Genomic DNA, 24,931 nt, shown 5'->3' with positions numbered 1-24,931 from the left:
CTCCCCGGACGTCATGAGGCCACCAACTTGCAGAAGCACCTTAGGCCTGGGGCTGATCAGTGCTTAGATGTGACTTCTGGGAAACAGAAACATGCCACATTCGGTTCTATGATGAAAGAGAAATGGGATATACATGTAAGGGCAGGAGGAAATCATGAGTCTAGTTTAGTAGCAATGGCCCTTGAGTGGGCTTTTCTAGCTCTCAACATGCTATCCACCCAGTGCTATTTTTCTAGAAAAAGAGGTGCTGGAACCATGAATGCCTGCTTTGTTCTCTTATAACAGCAGTGGCACCCACCTGAGAGGTGCTGGAACTCAGTTCCGACTGAGAAAAAGCCCTAATACCTCCTCAGATGGTACTTAAGTTTCTTGTTGTTTAGTTGTATCCGACTCTTCATGACCCCATGGACCAGAGCATGCCAGGCACTCCTGTCTTCCACTGCCTCCCACAGGTTGGTCAAACTCATGCTGGTAGCTTTGAGAACACTGTCCAACCATCTTGTCCTCTGTCGTCCCCTTCTACTTGTGCCCTCAATCTTTCCCAACATCAGGGTCTTTTCCAGGGAGTCTTCTCTTCTCATGAGGTGGCCAAAGTATTGGAGCCTCAGCTTCAGGATCTGTCCTTCCAGTGAGCACTCAGGGCTGATTTCCTTCAGAATGGAGAGATTTGATCTTCTTGCAGTCCATGGGACTCTCAAGAGTCTCCTCCAGCACCATAATTCAAAAGCATCAATTATTTGGTGATCAGCCTTCTTTACGGTCTAGCTCTCACTTCCATACATCACTACTGGGAAAACCTTTAACTATACGGACCTTTGTTGGCAAGGTGATGTCTCTGCTTTTTAAGATGCTGTTTAGGTTTGTCATCGCTTTTCTCCCAAGAAGCAGGTGTCTTTTAATTTCGTGACTTCTGTCACCATCTGCAGTGATCATGGAGCCCAAGAAAGTAAAATCTCTCACTACCTCCATTTCTTCCCCTTCTATTTGCTAGGAGGCCATGATCTTACTTAAGTGTCTAAGCGAACTCAAATCCACTTCTGCCCAGGCTTAGAAGTGGGAGTTAAACCGAGCATGTTCTTTTCTGATCCAGCTGATGTGTACACATTTGCATTGCACATTTGGAGGGTGGGATTTTGTGTGTGCAATTGGGAGTTTTGTAAATGCAAAGGCTCCAGAACTATCAGGAATAGGAAGTAGGCAAGAGGGAGATATTAAACAAGTAGATAAACAAACTAAGTAAATTGAGTGAGAAGCCACCTTGGAAATTAAGGGGTATATAAATCAATACTTTAATAATTAAGTATGCTGGTTTAATTTGCTTTTTATTTTTATGGAAATCCCAATTTCTTTTATTTTCAATTGGTTTTGGGGTTGTTGTTTTTTTGGATAATGAAAAAGAAATGTGTCCATTTCCAATTTGCCACTAATTTGCATACAATCCCATGGGAGTTAAAGCATTCGGATACAAAATGAAAAAGCTGCAAAAGGTGCTTGTAGCCATTTAACACCAACTGAGTATATTGGCCACTTCATTATATAACTTAATTAAATAAGAGATTATAGCTTTAGGCCTGCAATGTAGACACTGCATAATCAGGAACCAAGAAAAGATGTGATACCAAGAGAAGAAACTGGAGTGGTTTTTTGGTAGCCATGTGTTAAATATTTTTGCCAGTGTATCTCCCTGAACACTGGATCATAGCCTAGTTAGAACAAGGGTAGCTATTGCCATGTCCAGGAGTGACCCAAGACATTTTGGCCCCTGAAGCGAACCACAAAATGGCATCCCTCTCCCTGCCAGGGAAGAAGGGCTAAGTGAATATCTAAATCAGGAACAAGGCAGGGAGGGAAGAAAGATCTACAACAGGCACTGCTGTCCTTGTAGATCCTGCTGCCTGAGGCAGTTCCTTCACCTTGCCCTATGGGTGGTCCGGCTCTGGTGGTGTGATCCAGATGTTGTTGGCCAACAGTCTGGAATTATTGGAGTATACTCAACATCTGGAGCACATCACATTATTTAACCGTGGGCTGGAGTGTCAGACTAGGACAAGAGCGAGCCAGGTTCAAATTCTTGCTTAGCCATGAAGCTCCCTGGGTGATTGGGCCAGTCACTCACAGCCTGATCACTCACACAGGGTTGATAGGAAAAAATGGAGGGGAGGGAAGAGCTCATTGGAGGATAGGCAGGATATGAATAAACAATACCAATGTAGAATCCAGGGGGATATCTTGTTTCTGTTAACTGAACAATGTGTTTGTGACATAGTGGGGAGTGCTAAGACCAATCAATGCTCCTTCCTGGAAATCTGTATCCTTTCTCTAAAAAACTTTAAAGCATTTTCATTACGATCTTTCTACATATCTTGCTTTAGATGTCATATTATTGGTCAGACAGCATCTCTCAAAATACCATTTCCAGAACTTCTGGACTTTTGTACGTAAAAGTTAAAGCATTCTACTTGCCAGTGAGAATCACAGCCTCCAATTAAAGCGCAAACATAGCCCTTTTTTGGCTACAAATTTTTGATATGCCAGCAACCTTTACACATGGTGAGCCATCACACATATTAAATATGTAGTTATTTTCTGACACGGCAGTTTGTGACATTGGACTGGTGCTTAAGTTTAGCATGCCACATGCTAAACTTTGATTTTCTAGTGTTAAACCACCATCCTCCCCCTCCCCCACATCATTTATGATTTATCCGTGTATTAGCTGATAAGAACAGCCTTCAAACAAAAGGAACATTGCATTTGGTGTGTGGGAGGCTTAAATGGTGTGCCTGCGCTGTTTTGTGTCATGTGCGTAAAGCAGTTGGTGGAATTTAAAAAGATCAATGTTCAGTTCATTAACATTAATGAATGCTAATGTTCATTAAACATTTATGGATTGCAAGTTGCAAAACGATGCAATGTAGCTATAATGAATGGCCCAATGTGACTGTTTTTGTATCTTCTACAGTGCTCAAGTTATGTAACAATGGGATGTAATGCTTTGTGTAGAAGCTTATCTTGTCCCCACTAATTTTACTATACAAATGTTTTCAAAAGTGATCTTGCGAGCAGAGCGCAGAGGCAATGCACAATGAAGGTGATCCATTTTATAGTCACATAATGTCTCCACGAGAGTATAAATTTACATGAATTGGAAAGAGTTTTGCAGTATTAAGCAAGAACTATTTTTGGCCTTCATTTTGCTGATGAAACATCTCGAGCTGATCAAAAACGTTTTGTTGTCCCCAGCGTTCTTTGAGAACAAATCTGTGCTACCCAAAGTGTACTTCTGAAGAAATGTTGCTGTTGAATCAGCTTTTGAATCTATGCAGGAAAGAGCTCACAGATTTAGCTGCCAGCAGTTACTATAAAAGCAGTATTAACACACCAGCAATACAGCAGCCTCATGTGGTTAGAAAGTTGTAACGCTTGGGTCGATGTCCGGGGCTAGGTTCAGTGTCTAGGGGATATCCTTCTTTTATTGAGTTCTGGCTCATGCCTCCACCCAGGAAACATGGGACTCCAGTTTGGATGTCTAAACAGCAGTCATTCAACAACACTCTCTCCTAGGATGTATGTTCCAGCAAAAAGGCTGCAACAGCAACTGGGGTGCATTGCAATAAGGAATTCCAACCAGCAGAAAACAGACGTGAAGCTCCTCCAACTCCAAGCCAATAGGAAGCACTAAGCCAAGCCCAAGATACTTGGGTAGCCCTATGCTTCCCCTCCTAGGTATGTTTTCGCCAAATAGTGATTCAAAAAGTAAAAGTAAAGGTTGAAAAATTGAAAAACAGAGTGCGAGATTGGCTCCATTATTATCAAATAATGGAGGCATATAATTTGGACAAAAAATTAGGCTTCCAGGTGGAAAAATCAAAATTAGAAACAGAATTGTTAGAACCCAAAGTTAAGAATTTGTCAAGAATGTATAACTTGCTGCTGAAATGGAATACTCAAGATGAAACGGTGAAATCTGCTATGATTAAATGGGCACAAGATGTCGGGCATAACATTATGATGGCTGACTGGGAACAGTTATGGACCACAGGTATGAAGTTTACGGCATGCAATGCCTTAAAGGAGAATTTAATGAAAATGATTTACTGGTGGTACATAACACCAGTCAAGCTGGCAAAAATCTATCATTTGCCCGATAATAAATGTTGGAAATGTAAAGAGACTGAAGGTACTTTCTTCCACCTTTGGTGGACGTGCCCAAGGATTAAGACCTTCTGGGAGATGATATATAATGAAATGAAAAAGGTATTTAAATATACCTTCTTGAAGAAACCAGAGGCCTTTATCCTCGGCATGGTCGGCCAATTCGTGCCAAGGAAGGATAGAACCTTTTTTATGTACGCCACAACAGCAGTAAGAATACTCATTGCAAAGTATTGGAAGACACAAGATTTACCCACCCGGGAAGAGTGGCAGATGAAGCTGATGGACTACATGGAAATGGCGGAAATGACTGGCAGAATCCGAAACCAGGAAGAAGAGTTGATGGAAGAAGATTGGAAAAAAATTAAAGTATATTTACAGAAATATTGCAAAATTAATGAATGTTAGAAGAATGCTGGAATGAAGTTATATGGTTTTAGCAGAAATGTTATAAAGAATTAAGCAAAAACTGATTGTTAATGGGCTAAAGTGGAAAATTTAAAGTTAGATTGTGTTAAGATAAATTATAGAACAAAAATTGAGAAAGAGGGAAAGGATTTGCTGAATTAGCTAATTTGAACTAGAATACAAAAAAGGGAGGTGTGAGGAGGTCGATGAAACAAGTAAATGAAAGGTAAAGATATGGAAATATTGGATGTGTTTTTAAATGTTTTTGTTTTTTCATGCTGTTTTGATGTATTGTTCTTTCTTTTTTTGACGTATTGTTTGTTAAATTTTTCATTGTTCTTTTTTCTTTTATACTTTTTTTCTGTAACTATAAAACTTTTAATAAATATCTTTTTTTAAAAAAACCACAAAAAGTAAAGGTAAAGGGACCCCTGACCATTAGGTCCAGTCGTGACCGACTCTGGGGTTGTGGCGCTCATCTTGCTTTATTGGCCGAGGGAGCCGACGTACAGCTCATGTGGCCAGCATGACTAAGCCGCTTCTGGCGAACCAGAGCAGCGCACGGAAACGCCGTTTACCTTCCTGCTGGAGTGGTACCTATTTATCTACTTGCACTTTGACGTGCTTTCAAACTGCTAGGTGGGCAGGAGGAGGGACCGATCAACGGGAGCTCACCCCGTTGTGGGGATTCGAACCGCTGACCTTCTGATCAGCAAGTCCTAGGCTCTGTGCTTTAACCCACTATGCCACCCGCGTCCCTGATTCAGAAAATAAAGCCTAGCAATTCCATGTTTTGAGCATTCAGTAGGAGAGTTTTAAAGGTAAAGGTATAGGGACCCCTGACAATTAGGTCCAGCCGCTGACGACTCTGGGGTTGCAGCACTTTACTGGCCAAGGGAGCTGGCATACAGCTTCCGGGTCATGTGGCCAGCATGACTAAGCCGCTTCTGGCGAAACCAGAGCAGTGCACGGAAACTCCATTTACCTTCCCGCCGGAGTGGTCCCTATTTATCTACTTGCACTTTGACATGCTTTCAAACTGCTAGGTGGGCAGGAGCAGGGACCGAACAGTGGGAGCTCACCCCGTCACGGGGATTCGAAGTTCAAATTTCCCTCCCCTTCACCAAGAGAAAAGTGATTCCAGTCTTTTCCTGTTGTCCAGAGGTCACTTCTACTTAAGGGCAAACCAGCATCCAGCAGCACTCTTGCCAAGGCTAACTGTCAAGATGGCAAAAGTGGCCCAGGCAGCCTTCTGTTTGTTAATATATTCCAACAGTTACAGCAAAACATGTGCAACTCTATCCAGCATGCAAAAGGGTGTGGCATGCTAGACTCAGGTGCTATGTTTTCTCTGAACTTTCTGCTTCCGCTATGTGGTGGAGTGTATTCTTTTCTCTACAGCATGACAAAGCATTCCTGCATAGAGGGGAGATGGGACTAGTAAGGCGAGCACATGTGTGACAGTCTCTATTTCTGATGTATATGCTTTATAAAATAATGCTACAATATTACAAAAAGGGGGCAGGGGTTAAGGAAGAGCTGCAGAAACTAATCAGGGTCTATGAACAGAGCGCAACCCAAATCCCCATGGTGCTTGTAGAAATCCGTTCCAAGACTTCACACGCAACTCATCTCTGTAAAGCTTCATAACAATGAATGAGCTGGTTTCTAGCTTTATAAACTGAGCTTAATTATTTGTGCAAGATACATACGTTACTGGAGAGTGCAATAATGTTGCAATCAGGAACAGGTTTTCTTGATCCAATAGCCAGCACGAAGGCAAAAACCTAATTAAAAAAACGGGTTATTTAGTCCAACTTTCCAGAAGAGCCGAGAAGGATGCCTTTAATAACATCTCATGTTAAAGGAATCTGAAGTATTATAGGGGTAAAAATACTTGGGGCATTGCTAGAATAAGAGTGTGCAGACTACTCAGATCACAGCGACACATCCTGGAAATATATATACTTTATATTTTGCCATTAAGTTAAGACACCATGTCCATGGTGGACTAAAACAACATCATCATCATGTAGCTTAAGACTGGTTTTGATCTGTATTTGGACTCTTAAGCATATGCACATATGTCTTAAAGGTAGACTGTGACGGAAAGATTACGTTTAACCTTTTAACTGGTCAAAGGTATTTGTTTACTTGTAGCATAGCTGCTTTTCCCACACTCCTCGTGAACCAATGGAGCTTCGCCAATCTTCGTAGTTTCTAGAAAAATCCTCTGACTGCTACTTCTCCAGCTGTGCTTTCAATATTTGATGAAATTCGAAAAGCTGAAAAATAAAATAATAATAAAAACCAAAATTTGCTTCTTTGTGCAGTTTCTGCTATTGTTATAAGAGTTCCCCCCACAAAAACATCTTTTACAAGACATGGTGTAGATCTGGCATGTGCTATCATACTGAAACCGTTGCTGTCCCTGCTGAGCCAAGTTGCCTTAATGTGCATTTAATAAGCTAATTCGTCTTTAATCAAAGCAGTGCTTCCTCGTGACAAAGGTGAATTGCTAGCCTTTTCTTGATTGTCCTTGAATAGCGCTATGAATCTGTAGTGATGCTGAGTGGAGCAAGGTGAATGAGGTTGTCCATCTCTGCATTGATCTGTAGGCACTGGGACTGACATCAGAGCGACTCAGCTGGGACCCGAACGATCAGGAGTGCTGAGCGGCACCACGGCTGCAACCAAGCTGAGGAGCATGAGGGAGTAAGTTGCCTTTTTAGAGATGCTAGTTTTTGCATGCATATAACAAAAAAACCAACTTAGATTCCAGAATATTAAGACTACAGTGGTGCCTCGCAAGACGAAAAGAATCCGTTCCGCGGGTCTTTTCGTCTTGCGGTTTTTTCGTCTTGCGAAGCAAGCCCATTGACGGAGTAGCGCTATTAGCGCTATTGACATTTTAAGGGCTAAAAACGGCTTTTTAAGGGGTGGGGGATTAGCGGTTTTGCTGCTAAAATGCTTTTAGCAGCTTAGCGCTTCAGGAAAAGGGGTTTTGGAGCGGGGGGAAAAATCTAAATTTTTCGTCATTTTTCGTCTTGCGACGCAAGCCCATAGGGAAATTTGTCTTGCGAAGCGCCTCTGCAAACGGAAAACCCTTTCGTCTTGCGGGTTTTCCGTCTTGCGAGGCATTCGTCTTGCGGGGCACCACTGTACAACCAGATCCTTTCCAGCAGCAGTTGCGTATTACTTCAGGATGTTTTCTCTCTTATTAGCACAGTTGTCTGTCATTTCTTTTGAAGTGAGACATCATCTTGTCGGTCTCTGCCTGTCTCTAAACTGGTAATTTTTTCCTTTTGTGTTATTATCTCGGTGCAAATCTGATCAATCAGCTTCACATAGCCATGTCCAAAACACTGCTTTTAAGGTTGCCTTCCCTCTTTGACTGCGTGCAATCCTCCCTCTTTTGCATATAATTTTTATTTAATTTCCTGTTTTGCTATTTAAAACACTCATTTTACATCCTTAAAATATCAATGACTTCCCTTCTTCTCTTTCCATGGTTCATTTAAATATTACAAATCCCTGCATATTTTACTAACCTATACCATTCAGTATTCCATTATTGCATCCATCAAAACTTATTTACACTGTTGAATTTATCTTAACGCTACCAGTGTTTTCAGCTGTACACAATTATTTCCCATGTATTCAATAAACGTTTTCCAATCTTCTCTAAACGTATGTTCTTATTCTCTTATTCTATATGTTATGTCTGCAAGTTGTGCATATTCTGTCAACTTAAGCTGTCATTCTTCTTTGGTTGGGACCTTGCTCGTTTTCCATTTTTCGGCTAATAAAACATGGCCCAGAGTAGTAGCATACATAAATAACCTTTTTTGACACTTGGGAATTTCAGTCTGAATTATCCCCAACAGAAAGGACTCTAGGTTTTTTGGGGGGGGAGTACTTTTAAACATTTTTTTCAATTCATTATGGATCATTTCCCAATACTCCTTTAACCTTTTACAAGTCCACCACATATGAAAAAAACGTTCCCTCCACTTCTTTGCATCTCCAGCACTTATCCGATTCAGTCTTATATATCTTAGCAAGGCTAAAAGGTAAAGGTAAAGGTACCCCTGCCCGTACGGGCCAGTCTTGACAGACTCTTGGGTTGTGCGCCCATCTCACTCAAAGAGGCCGGGGGCCAGCGCTGTCCGAAGACACTTCCGGGTCACGTGGCCAGCGTGACATCGCTGCTCTGGCGAGCCAGAGCCGCACACGGAAACGCCGTTTACCTTCCCGCTAGTAAGCGGTCCCTATTTATCTACTTGCACCCAAGAGTGCTTTCGAACTGCTAGGTTGGCAGGCGCTGGGACCGAGCAACGGGAGCGCACCCCGCCGCGGGGATTCGAACCGCCGACCTTTCGATCGGCAAGCCCTAGGCGCTGAGGCTTTAACCCACAGCGCCACCCGCGTCCCCTTAGCAAGGCTACTTGGAGTTAAATACCAGCTGTGTGCAATCCTATACATGTCTATTCTGAAGTATGCTCCATTGAGTTCAATTAACTTTTCTCCCAAGTAAGTGGGAATAGGACCAGGGCTTTTCCCCCCAGCCAGAACTCACCAAATCTGGTTCCAGAACCTCTCAGGTGGGCACCATTGCTATTAAAAGAGAACAATGTGAGTTTTCTAGAAAAGCGTTTTCTCTTTTTCTAGAAAATACGATTGCAGCTAGGCAGAGCAATCCTGTTGGGGAGAAGCAGAGTGATGGATCTCTTGCAGAAGCGGAGTGCTATGGAGTCGATCCCAAGCTGCCAGTGTCCCACCCCAAGCTTCTTGCTTGCTACTGCTGGTGACAGTAGTTTTTGCCCACAGCTGGGGCATCTGACACAGCAGAGCCTCCCTGCCAACAGGACTGTTCTCAGCCACACACCTACACAGATCCTAATTCCTCTCCCCCAGCCATCAACATCATGGGGAGAGTGGAATTGTGTTCAACATCTCTCTCTCTCTCTAAATCTGAGAGCCATGTTTAAAAGCCTTTCAGAACCATTGGCATAAGGCTGCTCCACTTCCCTGTGGGGCGGTGTTACGGGCAGGCCACACACTCTCCCTGTGCACAGCAGGGGCGTGGCAGTGCCCCCGCGTCATAGGGGAGTCCCAGCCGCATCATGCCCCCCAGCTGACCAATCCAGTTGGCCAGGGGCGTGGCTTACCGTACCCAAGCAGCCGCACCACCGGGGGATTTCCCTCTTGGTTCCTGCTTCCCCTACTGGTGGTTGACCCTTACTGGACTACCTGCATGGGGGGCAGGAGTCAGATATACAGTGGTACCTTGGGTTACATACGCTTCAGGTTACATACGCTTCAGGTTACAGACTCTGCTAACCCAGAAATAGTACCTCGGGTTAAGAACTTTGCTTCAGGATGAAAACAGAAATCGTGCTCCGGCAGCGCGGTGGCAGCAGGAGGCCCCGTTAGCTAAAGTGGTGCTTCAGGTTAAGAACAGCTTCAGGTTAAGAACGGACCTCCGGAACGAATTAAGTACGTAACCAGAGGTACCACTGTAGTCGATTCAATTCCAATGCCTAAGCCAATACCACTCACATTCTGTAACCAATAAAGTTGTGGTCTTAATTAGCACAGTAACCTAAAATACTGGTGTCCATGTGTTTTATTATTCAACAAATGGGGGAGGGCTTGGGGCCTTGACACGCAATAGCCATTGGGAGGCAACATGAGCCGAGTCCTCTAAACTGCTGTTGGCTGCCTCCTGGCTGATTAATGGGAGCTGAACTTTATTCTTGGGACTTATCTGTGGCTTCGTGATTTGGGCCCTTGTGTGTGCCTGACTACAGAATAACAAAACATGCATAATCGGCTTAGGCATTTATACCACTCTCTTTCAGTGATGGAATCAAAAGAAAGGGAGGAAAATGACTCTAAATACATGGCATCTCGTGTTCTTTTTACAAAGAAATCTAAGAATACATGCAATAAGCTCAGAGTTTAATGGCAGTGAACTGTATAGTGCAGTTTAAATATTCAAGAACATGTAGATGGGTACAATGGAAAAGCTTTCATGGACCAAAATGTAAGTAAATTAAAATTTTGCAGCACAGCAGTGACTGCTTCTCGTTCAGTTCCCAGTGTCTTCCACTCAGCAGCGCACCAGGACCAGGCACAAGGCATCATCATTACCTGCTGAGTCTAAGTAAAATTGTCTTTCAGAAGCTGCAAAAGAAAGGCATTTTGTGATATTTTTGTTCTTCCACCATGAATGGCCATGTTTCTTATTGCTTGAGATCCAGAAGGATTATGTATTTAAGACCCTTAGGCCAATGGCGTTGGCATCAAATGCCCATGTCTCTTAAAAATTCAGAAAGAAAGGTCATGTTGAAGTAATTGATTGAGCACGGCATGATCTTTAAGATTAGCTGACAGCTAGCTAAGAAAAAGTCTACCTTTCCGTAGCAAAGCGGTACATAGTCCATGTGAGTGCTTAGAATAATGTTGAGACTTTCTAAATAGCTTCAATGTGCTCCTGTTGAGCTCAAAGGTTGTTTTACTATTGATTTCAGTGAGACCCCCCCCCAACCAGTTCTTGGGCATAAAATCTTTCCAATAACCACATTGAAATAAATCACTTTTATGTATGTTTTCTTTCTATCAGCAAATTTCATAGTGTAATTTCGGGCAGGCAGCTTTGTGTGGGCAGGCATGGTGTCTTCCCTGCAAACTGGCCTATTGCCAGCCAGATCATAATCCTACCACAAAATTGGCCAATGGCAGCAGGAATCCAGGGGGCGTTACCTGGGCGAGGTGTCAACTGACCAGTAGTGGTGCTTGAATGCCCAGAGGGGGGCTAGGGCCATACCACTCCTCCAACAGGGGCTGCCCCGATTTGACGTAGGTCATAGGACGTCCCCCCCATCCTGCTGCTGCTGGCTTCACCCTTAGAAATCACTTACCTCAATGCCTATGGCCAAACCTTTCACATCTGTAACCAATAAAGTTGTGGCCTTATTTGATTCCAAAACTCAATACAGTGGTACCTGTTCAGTTTCTGTTAATTGATTCTCATGAAAACTTACAGATTCTGGCTTCACACAATTAGCTCAAGGCAGTGTCAATTTACTCTTGGCAGAAAGCCAAGGTCTGCTTGACCTAGAAACTACTTACTCTGATTGGTTAATGACCAGCGCTCAACTCTGTTATCTAGGAATGCTAGCACAGTTTGGTGTGTTAGGTGTGTTAGGAGTAGGAGTGCTGTGTATGGTTAAGAGAGAGAGAGAAAGAAAGGATTTCTTTTGCTTTGTTTTGTATGCAGAAACTCTGCTGGTTTCTTTTCCCTTTTAATAAATCCTGTAAATAGTTATTCTGAGTCTAGCTGACTAGTCATTTCCACCTCAATTAGCTTCTTCGCTGTGCAGGAAAACTCTGCTACGTTTGGGCTAAAGCCATTAGAGCTATGCCTGACACTTCAAAGTTCCATGAGTACCTCTGGTTGCGAATGGGATCCGTTCCAGAGGCCCGTTCGCAACATGAAAAGAACACAACCCGAAAAGAACGCAGCTACATCAGGAACAAGCGGGGTAGGGTGGAATAGAGATCTGCCAACAGGAACTGGGGGGGGGGGGGATAAAATCAACCTTACTCCATGGCTGAAGTGGGAATCACAGCAGAACAATCCACAGTTTATTTCAACACAGTAATTCATGTTTGCTCTGATGGCACAGAGAAACGGTCATCATTGCTGTCTATCAAACATATAAGCGTCTTTTCAACCTCAGGCTATTATTCTGGTGTTCTGCATTATTATTCCACTGTAATATGTAATTGATTTGACAGCAAATCTTTTTATCCTTGGTAGAAAATTATACCTCTAAACATATATTTTTCAGGAATGGGGTTTGGAGTGTGTGTGTGTGTAAGCTTCAGAAGAGGGAGCAGTCTTCCCTGCATCCCCTTGTTCTGTTCTTAAAAATTAGCTAGGCATTTATGTTGCAGGTGTCAGAAAAGAGCAAATATATACTATATACCAGGGGTGCCTCACCTTTGGGGGGCTGTGGGGCACACAATCCACGATCAGCCCTTTGGAGGGGTGGTATTATTGTTATTATTAATAATAAAGTTTATATACCAGCCTTCCTCGGAGGATGAACAGCACTGGCAGCTTCCCATAGCACTTCCCTGAACTGAGAGGACCAAAGTTGTGCCATGAGGCTGGAAGTGCTACAATCTTTGTCCACGTTGCCTCTAGTTCACAACGTAGCGCTGTTGCAGGGTAATGTTATCAATGCCACAAATATTTTGGGAGAGGTAGCATGTCAGTGGCTCCAGCCACGTGACACAATTTTCCTCTCAGAACCTGGCCCCGATTTTTTAAAAATTAAATTACAGTACAAACTCTACTAACGATCATAATCTGTTCTGGAGGCCCATCTGCTGGGCAAAACCGGACGCTAGTAGAGGCGCCGTTGTGCGTGTGCACATTCGGCAGCTGCGCGCTTCTGCACATGCGTAGGCGGCGACGGCGGCTTCTGCGCATGCACAGATGGCATAACCCGCTTCCGCGCATACGCGAATTGCGGCAAACCTGGTGTTTACTTCCGGGTTTGCCACGACCACAACTTGGAACGTCTGTGAGAAGAGGCGGATGTAAGTCGAGGTTCCACTGTAATAGGGCTTATGTAAGCATGGTGGGGGACACGGGTGGCTCTGTGGGTTAAACCACAGAGCCTAGGACTTGCTGATCAGAAGGTCAGTGGTTCGAATCCCTGTGATGGGGTGAGCTCCCATTGCTTGGTCCCTGCTCCTGCCAACCTAGCAGTTTGAAAGCACGTCAAAGTGCAAGTAAGGTAAACAGTGTTTCCGTGCGCTGCTCTGGTTTGCCAGAAGCGGCTTAGTCATGCTGGCCACATGACCTGGAAGCTGTACGCCGGCTCCCTTGGCCAATAAAGTGAGATGAGCGCCGCAACCCCAGAGTCAGCCACGACTGGACCTAATGGTCAGGGGTCCCTTTACCCTTTACCTTTAAGCATGGTGGAACCCGCTAGGGTTCTTGGGCCTTCTTGCCTGAGGGTGCCAAGTACTGGTACTAGATTTGGTCACTGAAGTGTTATCTTTTTGCCTTCTGTACACTGAATTGAGGTGAGGGTCTCACTCTCTTCGGCTAAAACCCTCTGTCCTATTAGGACAGCACAAGTATAATTTTCATTAATGAAGCATGCATATATACTAGTACATCATTTTACGAAATTAATCCGTTCCTGAAATCTGTTCTTAAACCTACCATTCTTAAACCGAGGTGCGCTTTCCCTAATGAGGCCTCCTGCCGCCAGTGCCCTTCCACCGTTCAGTTTCCGTTTGTAGACTGCGGTAAAGTTCGCAAACCGGAACACTACTTCCCATTCTGTGGAGTTCGTAACTGAATCATTTGTAAGCAGGACTGTTCTTAAACCAAGGTACCACTGTATTAGATTTTAAAAGAGAGGAGATTCTGTTTTCAGAAGACAAATGCCATTTCCACTTTGTGGTGAACTACAGTCTTCCTCTCTTTTGGTAAGCGTCTAAAGGATGATTTATGAAGCATGGCTGTGCTATCTACTTACTCCATGAAAATTGTTCAGTGCCTTTTTATATAATCCAGAGGCTGTAAATATATATGCATGTAGAAGCTGGTCTTGTGATAAAAGTATCTTACTGAATCAGATGTCAATATTTTCTCCATATTTGTTGTGTGTGTGTTGTTCCATGCATTAGTATTACACACACACACACACACACACACACACACACACACACATTTTGTTAAAGTGCTATAGAAAGTTGCCAGATACAATATCTGTCCAATTATAGTAAATGATGGACTTCTATACGTTATTTATAATCCAGCTCACTTTCTGGCGTTCGTTTTCTGTCGACAGGTCAGCCATTCAGAAACTGGGAACAGAAACCTTTGAAAAAGTTTATGAATTCCTGCAACGAGCAAGAAAGCAGAATGCAAGTGAAAACGAAATCAGAGAATACCTGGAAAAAATGGTGTCTCGGGCAAGTGACTGTTTTGAAGTAGATCAGCTCCTCTATTTTGAAGACCAGCTGAAGGCTTCTGAAGGTGTCTCCATGTGACATCGAAGAATGGTTTTACTTGAATCATCAGAAATTAATAAAGTGGGCACTGTTCAGATGGAAGCAGGCATCGTGCCATAGGGTGAGGGCAATGAGTAGCATGGAGACACTGACAGGAATTAATGTATGCCATTTTGCTATCTTCCTATTTGAGGCAAATAGTACTTCATCTCCTGGTGAAATCAGGAGATCTTTGATTGATTCCTACAGCAGTATTGACACCTGGAACTCAATAATCATTGCCTCAAAAATTGCTGGATTATGGTTGCTGATCGCATGCGTCCATACTTGAGTACTCCACTGGGAGAAACGGGGGTGTTCAAAACCTGCATTTCAGCCACGTTTCAAAATGATATGCAAGGAAATGCATGGGATGTGAGGTATAGGGATAATATGGGATGAAGGGAAAAGAAAACACTTCACTTCGATTTACTTCTACCATGCAAAGAAGGAACTTTGTAAGAAATTTTTAAAATCAATGTCAGGGCTGAATCGGATGGTCTCCAGCAAACATTTTCAGTGTGACAAAGGTGGGAAAGGTTTCTAAAATCCCCCAAAAAGTTTGCCTCTTTTTGCACCAGTTTTCTGCTGTTTGCTTCTTCAGTCGACTGCAGCATTTTTGTCTGTTTCAAAATTAGATCTTCTTCCTTACAATCAGTTGGTACTGCAGAGGGAATATGATGAAGTATGGCTGACGCAGCCTGATGCCAGCTTCTTCTGCCTACATACCAGATGTTGGGAAGAGGGATGGTGAAGATTGCCTGAATGTGTGCCAGGGCAAACCCTACAAAAGACGTAAAGAAAAAAGGGGGCGGGGTTAAAATATTTGCAGAGCATGCATTGCAGGTGTGCTTTTGCCCTAGTAAATGAATTGCTTTGTAAAATATTAACCTGTAAATATCATGCTTTTTTTCTTGTTCATACCAGTGATCTGTGACTATGCTTTATCTAAAAGTCCTAACGCCAACATTTCTCTTCCCATTTTGCAAACGGCACCCTTGCAAATTAAATAAATAAAAATAAAATGCCACGTTATTTCTGTTCATGCACAGCTGTTTCCATCAGGTCTCTTGAAATTTCCTACTTTATTTGCAAGCACAGAAATCAGGAGGACCATTTCACCCAAATCCTCTGGGCAAGAAGAAATTTTCTAACAGTTTCTCTGGGGCTCAGCATTAACAGTGATAGTAGCACAGCTCCCATACCCCCCCCCCAAATGGTGTGTGTGTGTGTGTGCTGCAAATACAAAGGTCAGCAGCAGCAGCAACTGCACTGGCAGCCTGCCCACCACACTGCCTTCTTGACGGTGCCCCCACACCTAGTGCCTTCCCTGAGCATTGGAAGGAAATGATTGCTGCCACCCAAAAAAAACCTGAATAACGAAGGAAACCATGCAAAGTGATAGGATTTTGGCTCGGCTCCACTTTATGCAAATTTTGCAACTTTTCACTTTGCTTTGCGGTCAGCACCCTCTTAAGGTTTCCTGTTCTTTGGGGGCAAAGTGATACAGCCTCATCTGCTGAGTCGGCTGTTACCAGTTCATCATAGGTTCTGAGCATCGCAAAGACTGTATTAGAGGATGGTTTAATATCATGCTATTAAGAGTCCCCAACCCCTGGGGCTTTGGCAATATAAAACTGCAAAGAACAACCGTCGGGTGAACAAGACTCCCTGGAGCAATTGGCCCTCAAAAATCCATTAACTGTAACCTTTACATGTTGTGGCTACCCACTCTGCTTCAGGTAAACTCAAGAGTTTTTTGATGTATTTTTTTTTTTAATGAAAGAGACCGAGCAAGCAAGATCCAAGCAACTTTGGCAAATTTTATTTCATGGGTATGTTTCCAAGATACCCAAAGCTCGCAGCACCTGATCCCTTCACAATCTATTGCTCTGATTTACAACCCACATACACTGCCGCAGGCAAGCAAGCAGTGTTCTGGACATGCCAATTCCCCAATTGCTTCAACAGCAGATCATCTCCATGGGCAGCAGGGGCTGCTAAGGTGCCTTGTTAAGTATAGTGTTTTAATTCACTGAAATTGCAAATGCTTGCATGTATTTACAGTGGTACCTTGGTTCTCAAACTTAATCTGTTCCGGAAGTTCGTTCCAAAACCAAGGCGCACTTTCCCATAGAAAGTAAAGCAAAATGGATTAATCCGTTCCAGACTTTTAAAAACAACTCCCAAAACAGCTATTTAACATGAATTTTACTATCTAACAAGACCACTGATCCATAAAATGAAAGCAATAAACAATGTATCAATCAATCAGTAGCTGAACTGGGTTCCACACAGGCAAAAAAACAAAAAAGAGCCGCTAAAACAAAAACCCAAAATAAATAGCAAAAACAGACAGACCTCAGTGTAACACTCAAAATGGAAGTGTGGCAATCAAATCAGAAGCGTAACTCTCAAAACAGAAGCGTAACACTCAAATCAGAAGCATAACACTCAAAGTGGAGCATGTTTGACTTCTGAAAAAGTCTGAAAAAGTTTACAAAACTGCCACACTTCTGGGTTTGCAGTGTTTGGGTTCCAAGTTGTTTGAATACCAAGGCGTTTTTAGAACCAAGGTACCACTGTATTGTATGTTTAAATTTGATTGGTCGGTAACTGAATTCTAGAGAGTTCTGTAGTAGATCTCATGTGATTGGCTCACATTGGCCACATGGGAGGTATCTAGTGAAGGAGAGACCCCATTTTATGTGAAGCAAGACGGCTGCATTTTAGAATCCACTGTGAACACTGCTAAGTTGAATAGAGTATTGGAGTGCTGCTTCTCTGCTTGGAAGAAAGAGAGCAAAGCTGCTGGAGAAGGTAAAAGTGAAAATCTCTTATAGGAGCTGCAAGGCATGGCCTAACTGAGATACAGAAGGCTGAGCACCGAGCTCTGGAAAGAGTGAAAACTTCTGGTTTGCCTGATCTGTCAATGAGCACATTGTTGTTTAGTTGTTTAGTCGTGTCCAACTCTTCGTGACCCCATGGACCAGAGCACACCAGGCACTCCTGTCTTCCACTGCCTCCCGCAGTTTGGTCAAACTCATGCTGGTAGCTTCGAGAACACTATCCAACCATCTCGTCCTCTGTGGTCTCCTTCTCCTTGTGCCCTCAATCTTTCCCAACATCAGGGTCTTTTCCAGGGAGTCTTCTCTTCTCATGAGGTGGCCAAAGTACTGGAGCCTCAGCTTCACAATCTGTCCTTCCAATGAGCACTCAGGGCTGATTTCCTTCAGAATGGAGAGGTTTGATCTTCTTGCAGTCCATGGGACTCTCAAGAGTCTCCTCCAGCACCAGAATTCAAAAGCATCAATTCTTCGGCGATCTGCCTTCTTTATGGTCCAGCTCTCACTTCCATACATAATGAGCACATTAAGCACATTAAGGTAAAGGTACCCCTGCCCGTACGGGCCAGTCTTGCCAGACTCTAGGGTTGTGCGCTCATCTCACCCTATAGGCCGGGAGCCAGCGCTGTCCGCAGACACTTCCGGGTCACATGGCCAGCATGACCATCTGCATCTGGCGAGCCAGCGCAGCACACGGAAAGCCGTTTACCTTCCCGCTGGTAAGCGGTCCCTATTTATCTACTATTTCCCCATTACTTTCCCCAATTGCAAAAAAAAAAAAGTCAGCTACTATCGTAATTGCAAGAATGCCACCCAACTGCAATGCCAGTGCCTGCATTTTCAACTGGAACACATGCCAAATTGCATTTGTGGGAATAAAACGAAGGACGGCACTGTCTAATGTTCTGCAAAACCAATTTTCAGCTGATATTAAACCTTCACTTGTGACCGGATCTGAGTGCATTTCCCTTCACTTTGCTCTCACCTCTTAGCCTTCTACAGATTTAATGCTGCCTTTCTCCTGCTCTTTTCTGCGTTTGATTCCCAAGTTTATTTTGTTATAGATTTTTTTTAGTGTGTGTTAAAACAATTGGCAAAATAAATAGGGATCCAGGTTGTGGAGTGAAGTATTTATTCCACCTCCTTCACTGATGCTCATCATGTCAGAGCAACCTGACTCTGCCCATTGAGAATACTGTAGCTTTCCCTGCCCACAGGCAGAGAATGCTGGAGGGAGATGCAATTGCACACACAAAGCAAGACAAACCACAGGCTGCCTTTCTCCTCCTGTCTTGAATCCAGAGTTCCCAAGAGCAGGGTGCTGCTCATTTCAGGCTCTCGCAGGAGGAAGTGGATGGAGACATGTTTTGCTCATTCCTCTTGCTCCCTGCCACGGGTGGCGCTGTGGGTTAAACCACAGAGCCTAGGACTTGCCGATCAGAAGGTCGGTGGTTCGAATCCCCGCGACGGGGTGAGCTCTGGTTGCTCGGTCCCTGCTCCTGCCAACCTAGCAGTTCAAAAGCACATCAGAGTGCAAGTAGATAAATAGGTACCGCTCCAGGGGAAGGTAAATGGCGTTTCCATGCACTGCTCTGGTTCACCAGAAGCGGCTTAGTCCTGCTGGCCACATGACCCGGAAGCTGTATGCGGGTCCCTTGGCCAATAAAGCGAGATGAGTGCCGCAACCCCAGAGTCGGTCCCGACTGAACCTAATGGTCAGTGGTCCCTTTACCTTTACCTTGCTCCCTGCAGCCGCTTGTGGCAGTGGCATAGAGTGGGTTACCAGTGCCCAGGGCGGTGGGGGAGCGGACACAGAGGGTGAAGGGAGCCCACCGTGCCAGCCCACCCCTCACCTCCGATGCCGTTGGAGCAGCCAATCTGCAGTGGTCTGACAGGATGCACGTGCCACTGCAAATTCCACTCCCTTGCCTACCTGCACTGGGGCTCCTGGTTGTGTCCCCTCAAAATTGTGCACCCGGGGCAACTGCCTCCCTGCTCCCCCACACTTCTGGCATGGCAGGCTGCAGAGGGAATATGAAAATACGCCATCTTTCTTCTAGTACAGGGGTGTCTAAACTGTTGCTTGCACATTGTAAGCGTAATGTGGACCTGAACTCAAAGGGAGGCGAAGGTCAAGAAAGTTCTGCAGGGAGCCAAGGATAATCCATGGAATTACTGATTTTATTTACTTTAAGAATTCATATCCTGCCCTTCAGATGAATTCCCAGCGTGGCTTGCAAATACTGAATCAAAAGTACAATGTGAAAAAGCGTTTTAAAGCACTAGAGGCTAAAAACAGCCAGGTCCAAAATCTAAAATGAGCCTCACAAGAGATAAGGACCTCACAGGCATATTTTCCCAAGCCTTTTATTCTACACCAAAGGCTTGGGGAAATGAAGTGGTTTTCGTCTGCCAACAAGGGCTTCAAAATAGGTGCCAGGCGAATCTCCTGATGACTCCTGCATTCCACAGTAAAGGTGCCATTAGCAAAAAGGCCCTGCCCCCTGCGTTTATGTGATTGAATTTCCTTTCTGATAGTATGTATTTAGTTATGAAAGTTTTGTAGGTTGAAGCTGGCCTTTTAGAGCAGGGTTTCTTAAATTAATTAAAACTGAAGGACACATTACTTTACATGGAAAAAGAGAGGTGTATTTTGACGGAACAATTGATAGTCCAATTAATACTGCCTCGTGGCTAAGTATGAGTAGATTTGGCAATTTCAGTTTCTCTCAGTTTCTAATTTCGCAGTCCGAAGTTTAGTTCTCCACATTTGCGAATTTCCGCAGCAAAAAGGTCCTCATGAAAATTCAACAGCATTTTAGCGTGAATTTATTCTAGCATACATATTTTTGAATGCCTAATCTTTGCCAAGCAATTTCCCTTGATGTGCTGCATCTCCTTCTCTCATAATAATAGAACCAGGGTGTCAGGGAACTGCCATCGGAGCCAGAAGGAGAGGGAGGGCTCCAGAGGGATTCCGGAGAGCGTCCCAGGAGGGAGAGAAGCAGCACATCTTCTGGGGAAGGAAATCAGCGTAGCACCAGTGGAGAAGGGGGGCAGATGGGGGAATCGGCGAGGTGGCTCCAAGACTCCTCGCTGGGGACCAGTGGGGAGAGTAGAGGTCCTCCGCTGCCTACGCCCTCCTTGCGCAGAAGGCTTCCACGCAGGGAGAGTAGGCGGCGACTAGGCGTCAAAGAACTTTTATGCTGGAAGAAGTTCAAGAAACGCCCACTGACGGATTCTGCCAGCGATTGAGACAGCCACGGGTGAGTGGCTGTCCGGACAGAGAAGGTTCAGCCAGGTGTTTGCACCAGCTTACGCATGAGCAACCCCTAGAACCATTACACAGGGTTTAGCCAGTAAAACTGAACGGCGGGAGATTCAGAACAGACAAAAGGAAGTACACAGTTCATAGCTACACTATAGAATTTGCGACCACAGCCTATAATGATGGCCACAAGCTTGGGTGTCTTAATAGGGTGTTATTCATGGAAGCCAAGATTATCAATGGTTGCTCATCCTAACTTCTATAGTATCTCCCGTATCTCCATGGGTGTAGCCAAGTTTTATGGGGGGCAGGCTTTATGTTGGGTGTGCAGAACCTCAGTTAAATATTCAGTTAAATACATTTATTGGTTTACTTGATTTGGGGGGCAGCTGCCCCCCTCTTGGCTACGCCCATGAGTATCTCAACCTGGTTGTTGAGGAATATGAGTGGAACAGTGCTAATCTGCTTGTGTCCTGTTTGTTGGCTTCCTATGAGCATCCAGTTGGCCACCATGGGAGAAGGATGTTGGACTAGGTAGGTCTTTGGTCTGATCCATTTCCAAGCTTCAAGAAAATGAACCTCAGGGTAGACCCTCATGACATACATAGAATAGAGAGAATTAAAGGCCAGTAGTGATGTATGAAAGTGAGAGCTGGGCCATAAAGAAGGCTGATCGCCGAAGAATTTATGCTTTTGAATTCTGGTGCTGGAGGAGACTCTTGAGAGTCCCATGGACTGCAAGAAGATCAAACCTCTCCATTCTGAAGGAAATCAGCCCTGAGTGCTCACTGGAAGGACAGATCGTGAAGTTGAGGCTCCAATACTTTGGCCACCTCATGAGAAGAGAAGACTCCCTGGAAAAGACCCTGATGTTGGGAAAGATGGAGGGCACAAGGAGAAGGGGACGACAGAGGATGAGATGGTTGAATGGTGTCCTTGAAGCTACCAGCATGAGTTTGATCAAACTGCGGGGGGCAGTGGAGGACAGAAGTGCCTGGTGTGCTCTGGTCCATGGGGTCACGAAGAGTCGGACACGACTAAATGACTAAACAACAACAAAAGAGCTGTCTTTCTTCACCCAGATGCATAACCACCTATTCGGCAATAATCACCTAAGTATTGAGGGTGTTTTTCTTGATAGATTCATTCACCGATTTTACCATTTAGCTGTAAGATTTTCAGTACATATGAGAAAGCGGCCGTTTGTGTGTGAACTAATGGAGATTTACGGAGCAACATTCCTGCCTATTTCCCACACACCCAACTAAATACGAGAGAGATATTACTAACAGGGTGCCTGCACAGTCGTGTATTTCACTGGCCCTTTCCTCGCTCTTTTGCCCATAAACAGGTCGATATGGGATAGAGAACATGCAGAGATTGCTGCTATTCTACTAACATATTTATAGAAGGGAATGGAAGTTGAGAAATTGCTCAAATCCATCATTGGACCAGTTGCAGCTTTATGAGATGCAGAAAGGTAATATTTTTGAGCCTCTTCTCTTGGAATTGCGCCTTCTGAAAGCCACCTTTTCTAATCGGCAGTGACATTTGGCATGCTGGGAAATGGAGTATTTAAGGCTAGGAAAGGTCATCACCATTATTTCTTTCGGTAAAAGGCACTCTGTTCAAATCCGGCTATAAGGGTGTTCACACAATATTCTTGCGCTTGTGCCCAAGCTGGGCACTGACTTTATTGCACTTTTGGCACCAGATGAGGACTTCTTTCCATTTAGCTAGACTTTTCCCTCACTTGAGAAGTGAAGCTACAGGGAAGCAGGCAGGGGGCCTTCTCAATAGCGGCACCTGCCACATAGAACACCCTTCCATCAGATGACAAGAAGATGAGTAACTATATAACCTTTAGAAGACATCTGAAAGCTGCCCTGTATAGGAAAGCTTTAGAAGAAGAAGAAGAGGAAGAGGAGGAGGTGGAGGAGTTTGGATTTGATATCCCGCTTTATCACTACCCTAAGGAGTCTCAAAGTGGCTAATATTCTCCTTTCCCTTCCTCCCCCACAACAAACACTCTGTGAGGTGAGTGGGGCTGAGAGACTTCAAAGAAGTGTGACTGGTCCAAGGTCACCCAGCAGCTGCATGTGGAGGAGCGGGGAAGCGAACCTGCTTCACCAGATTACGAGGTATAATGTTTTAATATATGTTGAAAGCTGCCCAGAGTGGCCAGGGCAACCCAGTCAGGTAGGTGGGGTACAAACAAAAAAACAAACAAAATTTCAGGTGCCATTGAAAAACAGCTTTAATGATGCTTGCACTTGATTTTATGAGATTTTGGTATCCATTTCAGGTTTTAAATGTTTCTTATGACTGTTTTTAGTTTTTAACTGTAGTTTTGTAATTACATAGCATGTCCACGGCTGCAGCCTGCACCAAAAAAAATCACCCACCCACTGTTGCCTGGGGCCACAAGGGCGCAAAAATGTGGTTACAAAGCATGGATCCACATGCATCCTCAGGATTTTTGCATTGGGTCACCCCAAATTCACCATCAGATCACATAGCATGTCCATAGCTACAGCCTGCACCAAAAAAACCATGCATCCATTGTTGCGTGGGGCAGCAATAGCACAAAAATGTGATTACAAAGCACAGATCCACATGGATTCTCAGGATTTTTGCATTGAGCTGACCCAAATTTACCGTCAAATCACATGTCTGTGGCCACAGCATGAACCACAAAAATCATAACATCCACTGTTTCGTTCAGAATATTTTTTTCTTGTTTTCCTCCTCTAAAAACTAGGTGTGTCTTATGGTGAGGTGCGTCTTATGGAGCAAAAAATACGGTAACTGTTAGCCACCCTGGAAACCCTTTTGGCTTGACAAATAGGATAAAAATGCACTAAATCAGAGGTGTAGAACCTCAAGGCTACAGCCCTCACTGGCTCTCCTTTGCACCCAGAGTTGTTTTAGCCTGGTTGGAAAGTGCCCTTCAACTCTGGTAACACCTCTTGGCTGTCTGGGTGGACGTTACAGAGGGAGGCGTGAGTTTGTGCAGAAGCTAGCTGCTTGTGTCTTGGGCCCCATCTGCCACTGGCACGTATGTGGCCCTTGGAAGCTCAGCCACGTAGAACTGCCCTGGTACATCTTATGTGGGGAGCCTGTATCAGTATCAATATCAACAAGAGAAGGGGCTTTTTCCTGTGGTGGCTCCCCAATTGTGGAATGCTCTCCCCAGAGAGGCTCGCCTGGCGCCATCACTGCATGTCTTTAGGCACCAGGCAAAAGCATCCCTCTTTACCCAGGCCTATGGCAATTAAATAATCCATGGTCTGTAAGAGTGTGGGGGAGATGACTGTTATTATGATGATTCTTTTACTAGCAGGCTGTCTGCCATTTTTTTTTTATTATGTTATTATGTTTTTATCATTGATGTTCTGTAATGTGTTTTTACTGTTGTACACTGCCTTGGGATCTTCTGATAAAGGGCAGTATATAATTTGAATTAATCATCATCATCATCATCTCTTTCCCTTTGCTTCTGGGATGCAGAGGAGAAACCTTTTGAATCGCTTCTGTTCCTATTGATTGCATCTAGTATTAGACCCACTGAAATTAAAAGACAAGGGACTAACTTTGATCCATTCATTTCAACGAATCTGCTTTGAGTATACTTAGATATAACCTGTGTCTTTAACAGCAGCCTGGCATACATATATTTAATACCTGATGTTAAACAAAGGATGAGGAAACCTTTGCCTGCTACATTTCTGTGTGCCAGAAACTGTTGTTAAAAGCAGAGGCACAGGGACAATTTTAATTTTAAAGAAGACTCTGACAGCCCTGGCAGTGAGACCAAGTATGACATCAAGGCTGAATACATTGCAGATTGAATTTCCCACTGGAGCCCATTTACTTCAGTTCTATGGGGATTTAATTCTTCCATAATTCTCCCTGCCTCACTGTCATGGTATTTATTGCTTCCATTCTTTTCTCCGAAGTTGAACTTTTAAAGTAGATCATCACCATCAGTGCTGCACTTAGACTTGTCTTAAGCCCCAGTCAGCAATAAACTGAATTAATTTTTGTTCTCTTGCTCCACACGGCACACAAATACTCCTCCATCCAAAAAAGAGAGGCACACACAGACAAGGTGTTTGAGACTCTCCCGTGGGAGGTTGTTGGTTATTGTCTCTTGTACCTAGAGGCA

At 44.1% G+C, this 24,931-nt stretch overlaps 2 protein-coding genes across 10 annotated transcripts in view; one reads left to right on the top strand and one right to left on the bottom strand.

The window, feature by feature from the left end:
• The window catches only part of LOC310660469 (uncharacterized protein), a 34,081-nt gene extending 21,050 nt beyond the window's left edge, over positions 1 to 13,031 (bottom strand). For 2 of the 4 annotated variants that reach the window (XR_014503393.1, XM_083405269.1), the window contains exon 1: positions 299 to 377. The gene's annotated coding sequence lies outside the window, so the exon portion shown is untranslated. Of the gene's footprint in view, positions 1 to 298; positions 378 to 6,275; positions 6,849 to 12,937 lie in introns of those variants that run through there. The other 2 variants (XM_083405268.1, XM_083405267.1) reach the window with 2 other exon arrangements.
• Positions 1 to 15,697, top strand: part of NEK11 (NIMA related kinase 11) — an 85,291-nt gene extending 69,594 nt beyond the window's left edge. For 4 of the 6 annotated variants that reach the window (XM_083404926.1, XM_083404925.1, XM_083404924.1 and 1 more), the window contains exons 15-16: positions 7,182 to 7,278; positions 14,448 to 15,697. In XM_083404926.1, coding sequence (XP_083261052.1) covers positions 7,182 to 7,278; positions 14,448 to 14,649 — 299 coding nt within the window. In that variant the 3' untranslated portion in view covers positions 14,650 to 15,697. Of the gene's footprint in view, positions 1 to 7,181; positions 7,361 to 7,734; positions 8,247 to 14,447 lie in introns of those variants that run through there. The other 2 variants (XR_014503349.1, XM_083404928.1) reach the window with 2 other exon arrangements.
• Positions 15,698 to 24,931: the final 9,234 nt, after the last annotated feature.

Source organism: Podarcis tiliguerta, assembly GCF_965153285.1.
Source record: "Podarcis tiliguerta genome assembly, chromosome: 12".
In the NCBI taxonomy this organism is placed as follows: Eukaryota; Metazoa; Chordata; class Lepidosauria; order Squamata; family Lacertidae; genus Podarcis; species Podarcis tiliguerta.
Note: the sequence above shows the minus strand (reverse complement) of the source record. Positions and strands in the feature narration are given on the sequence as shown.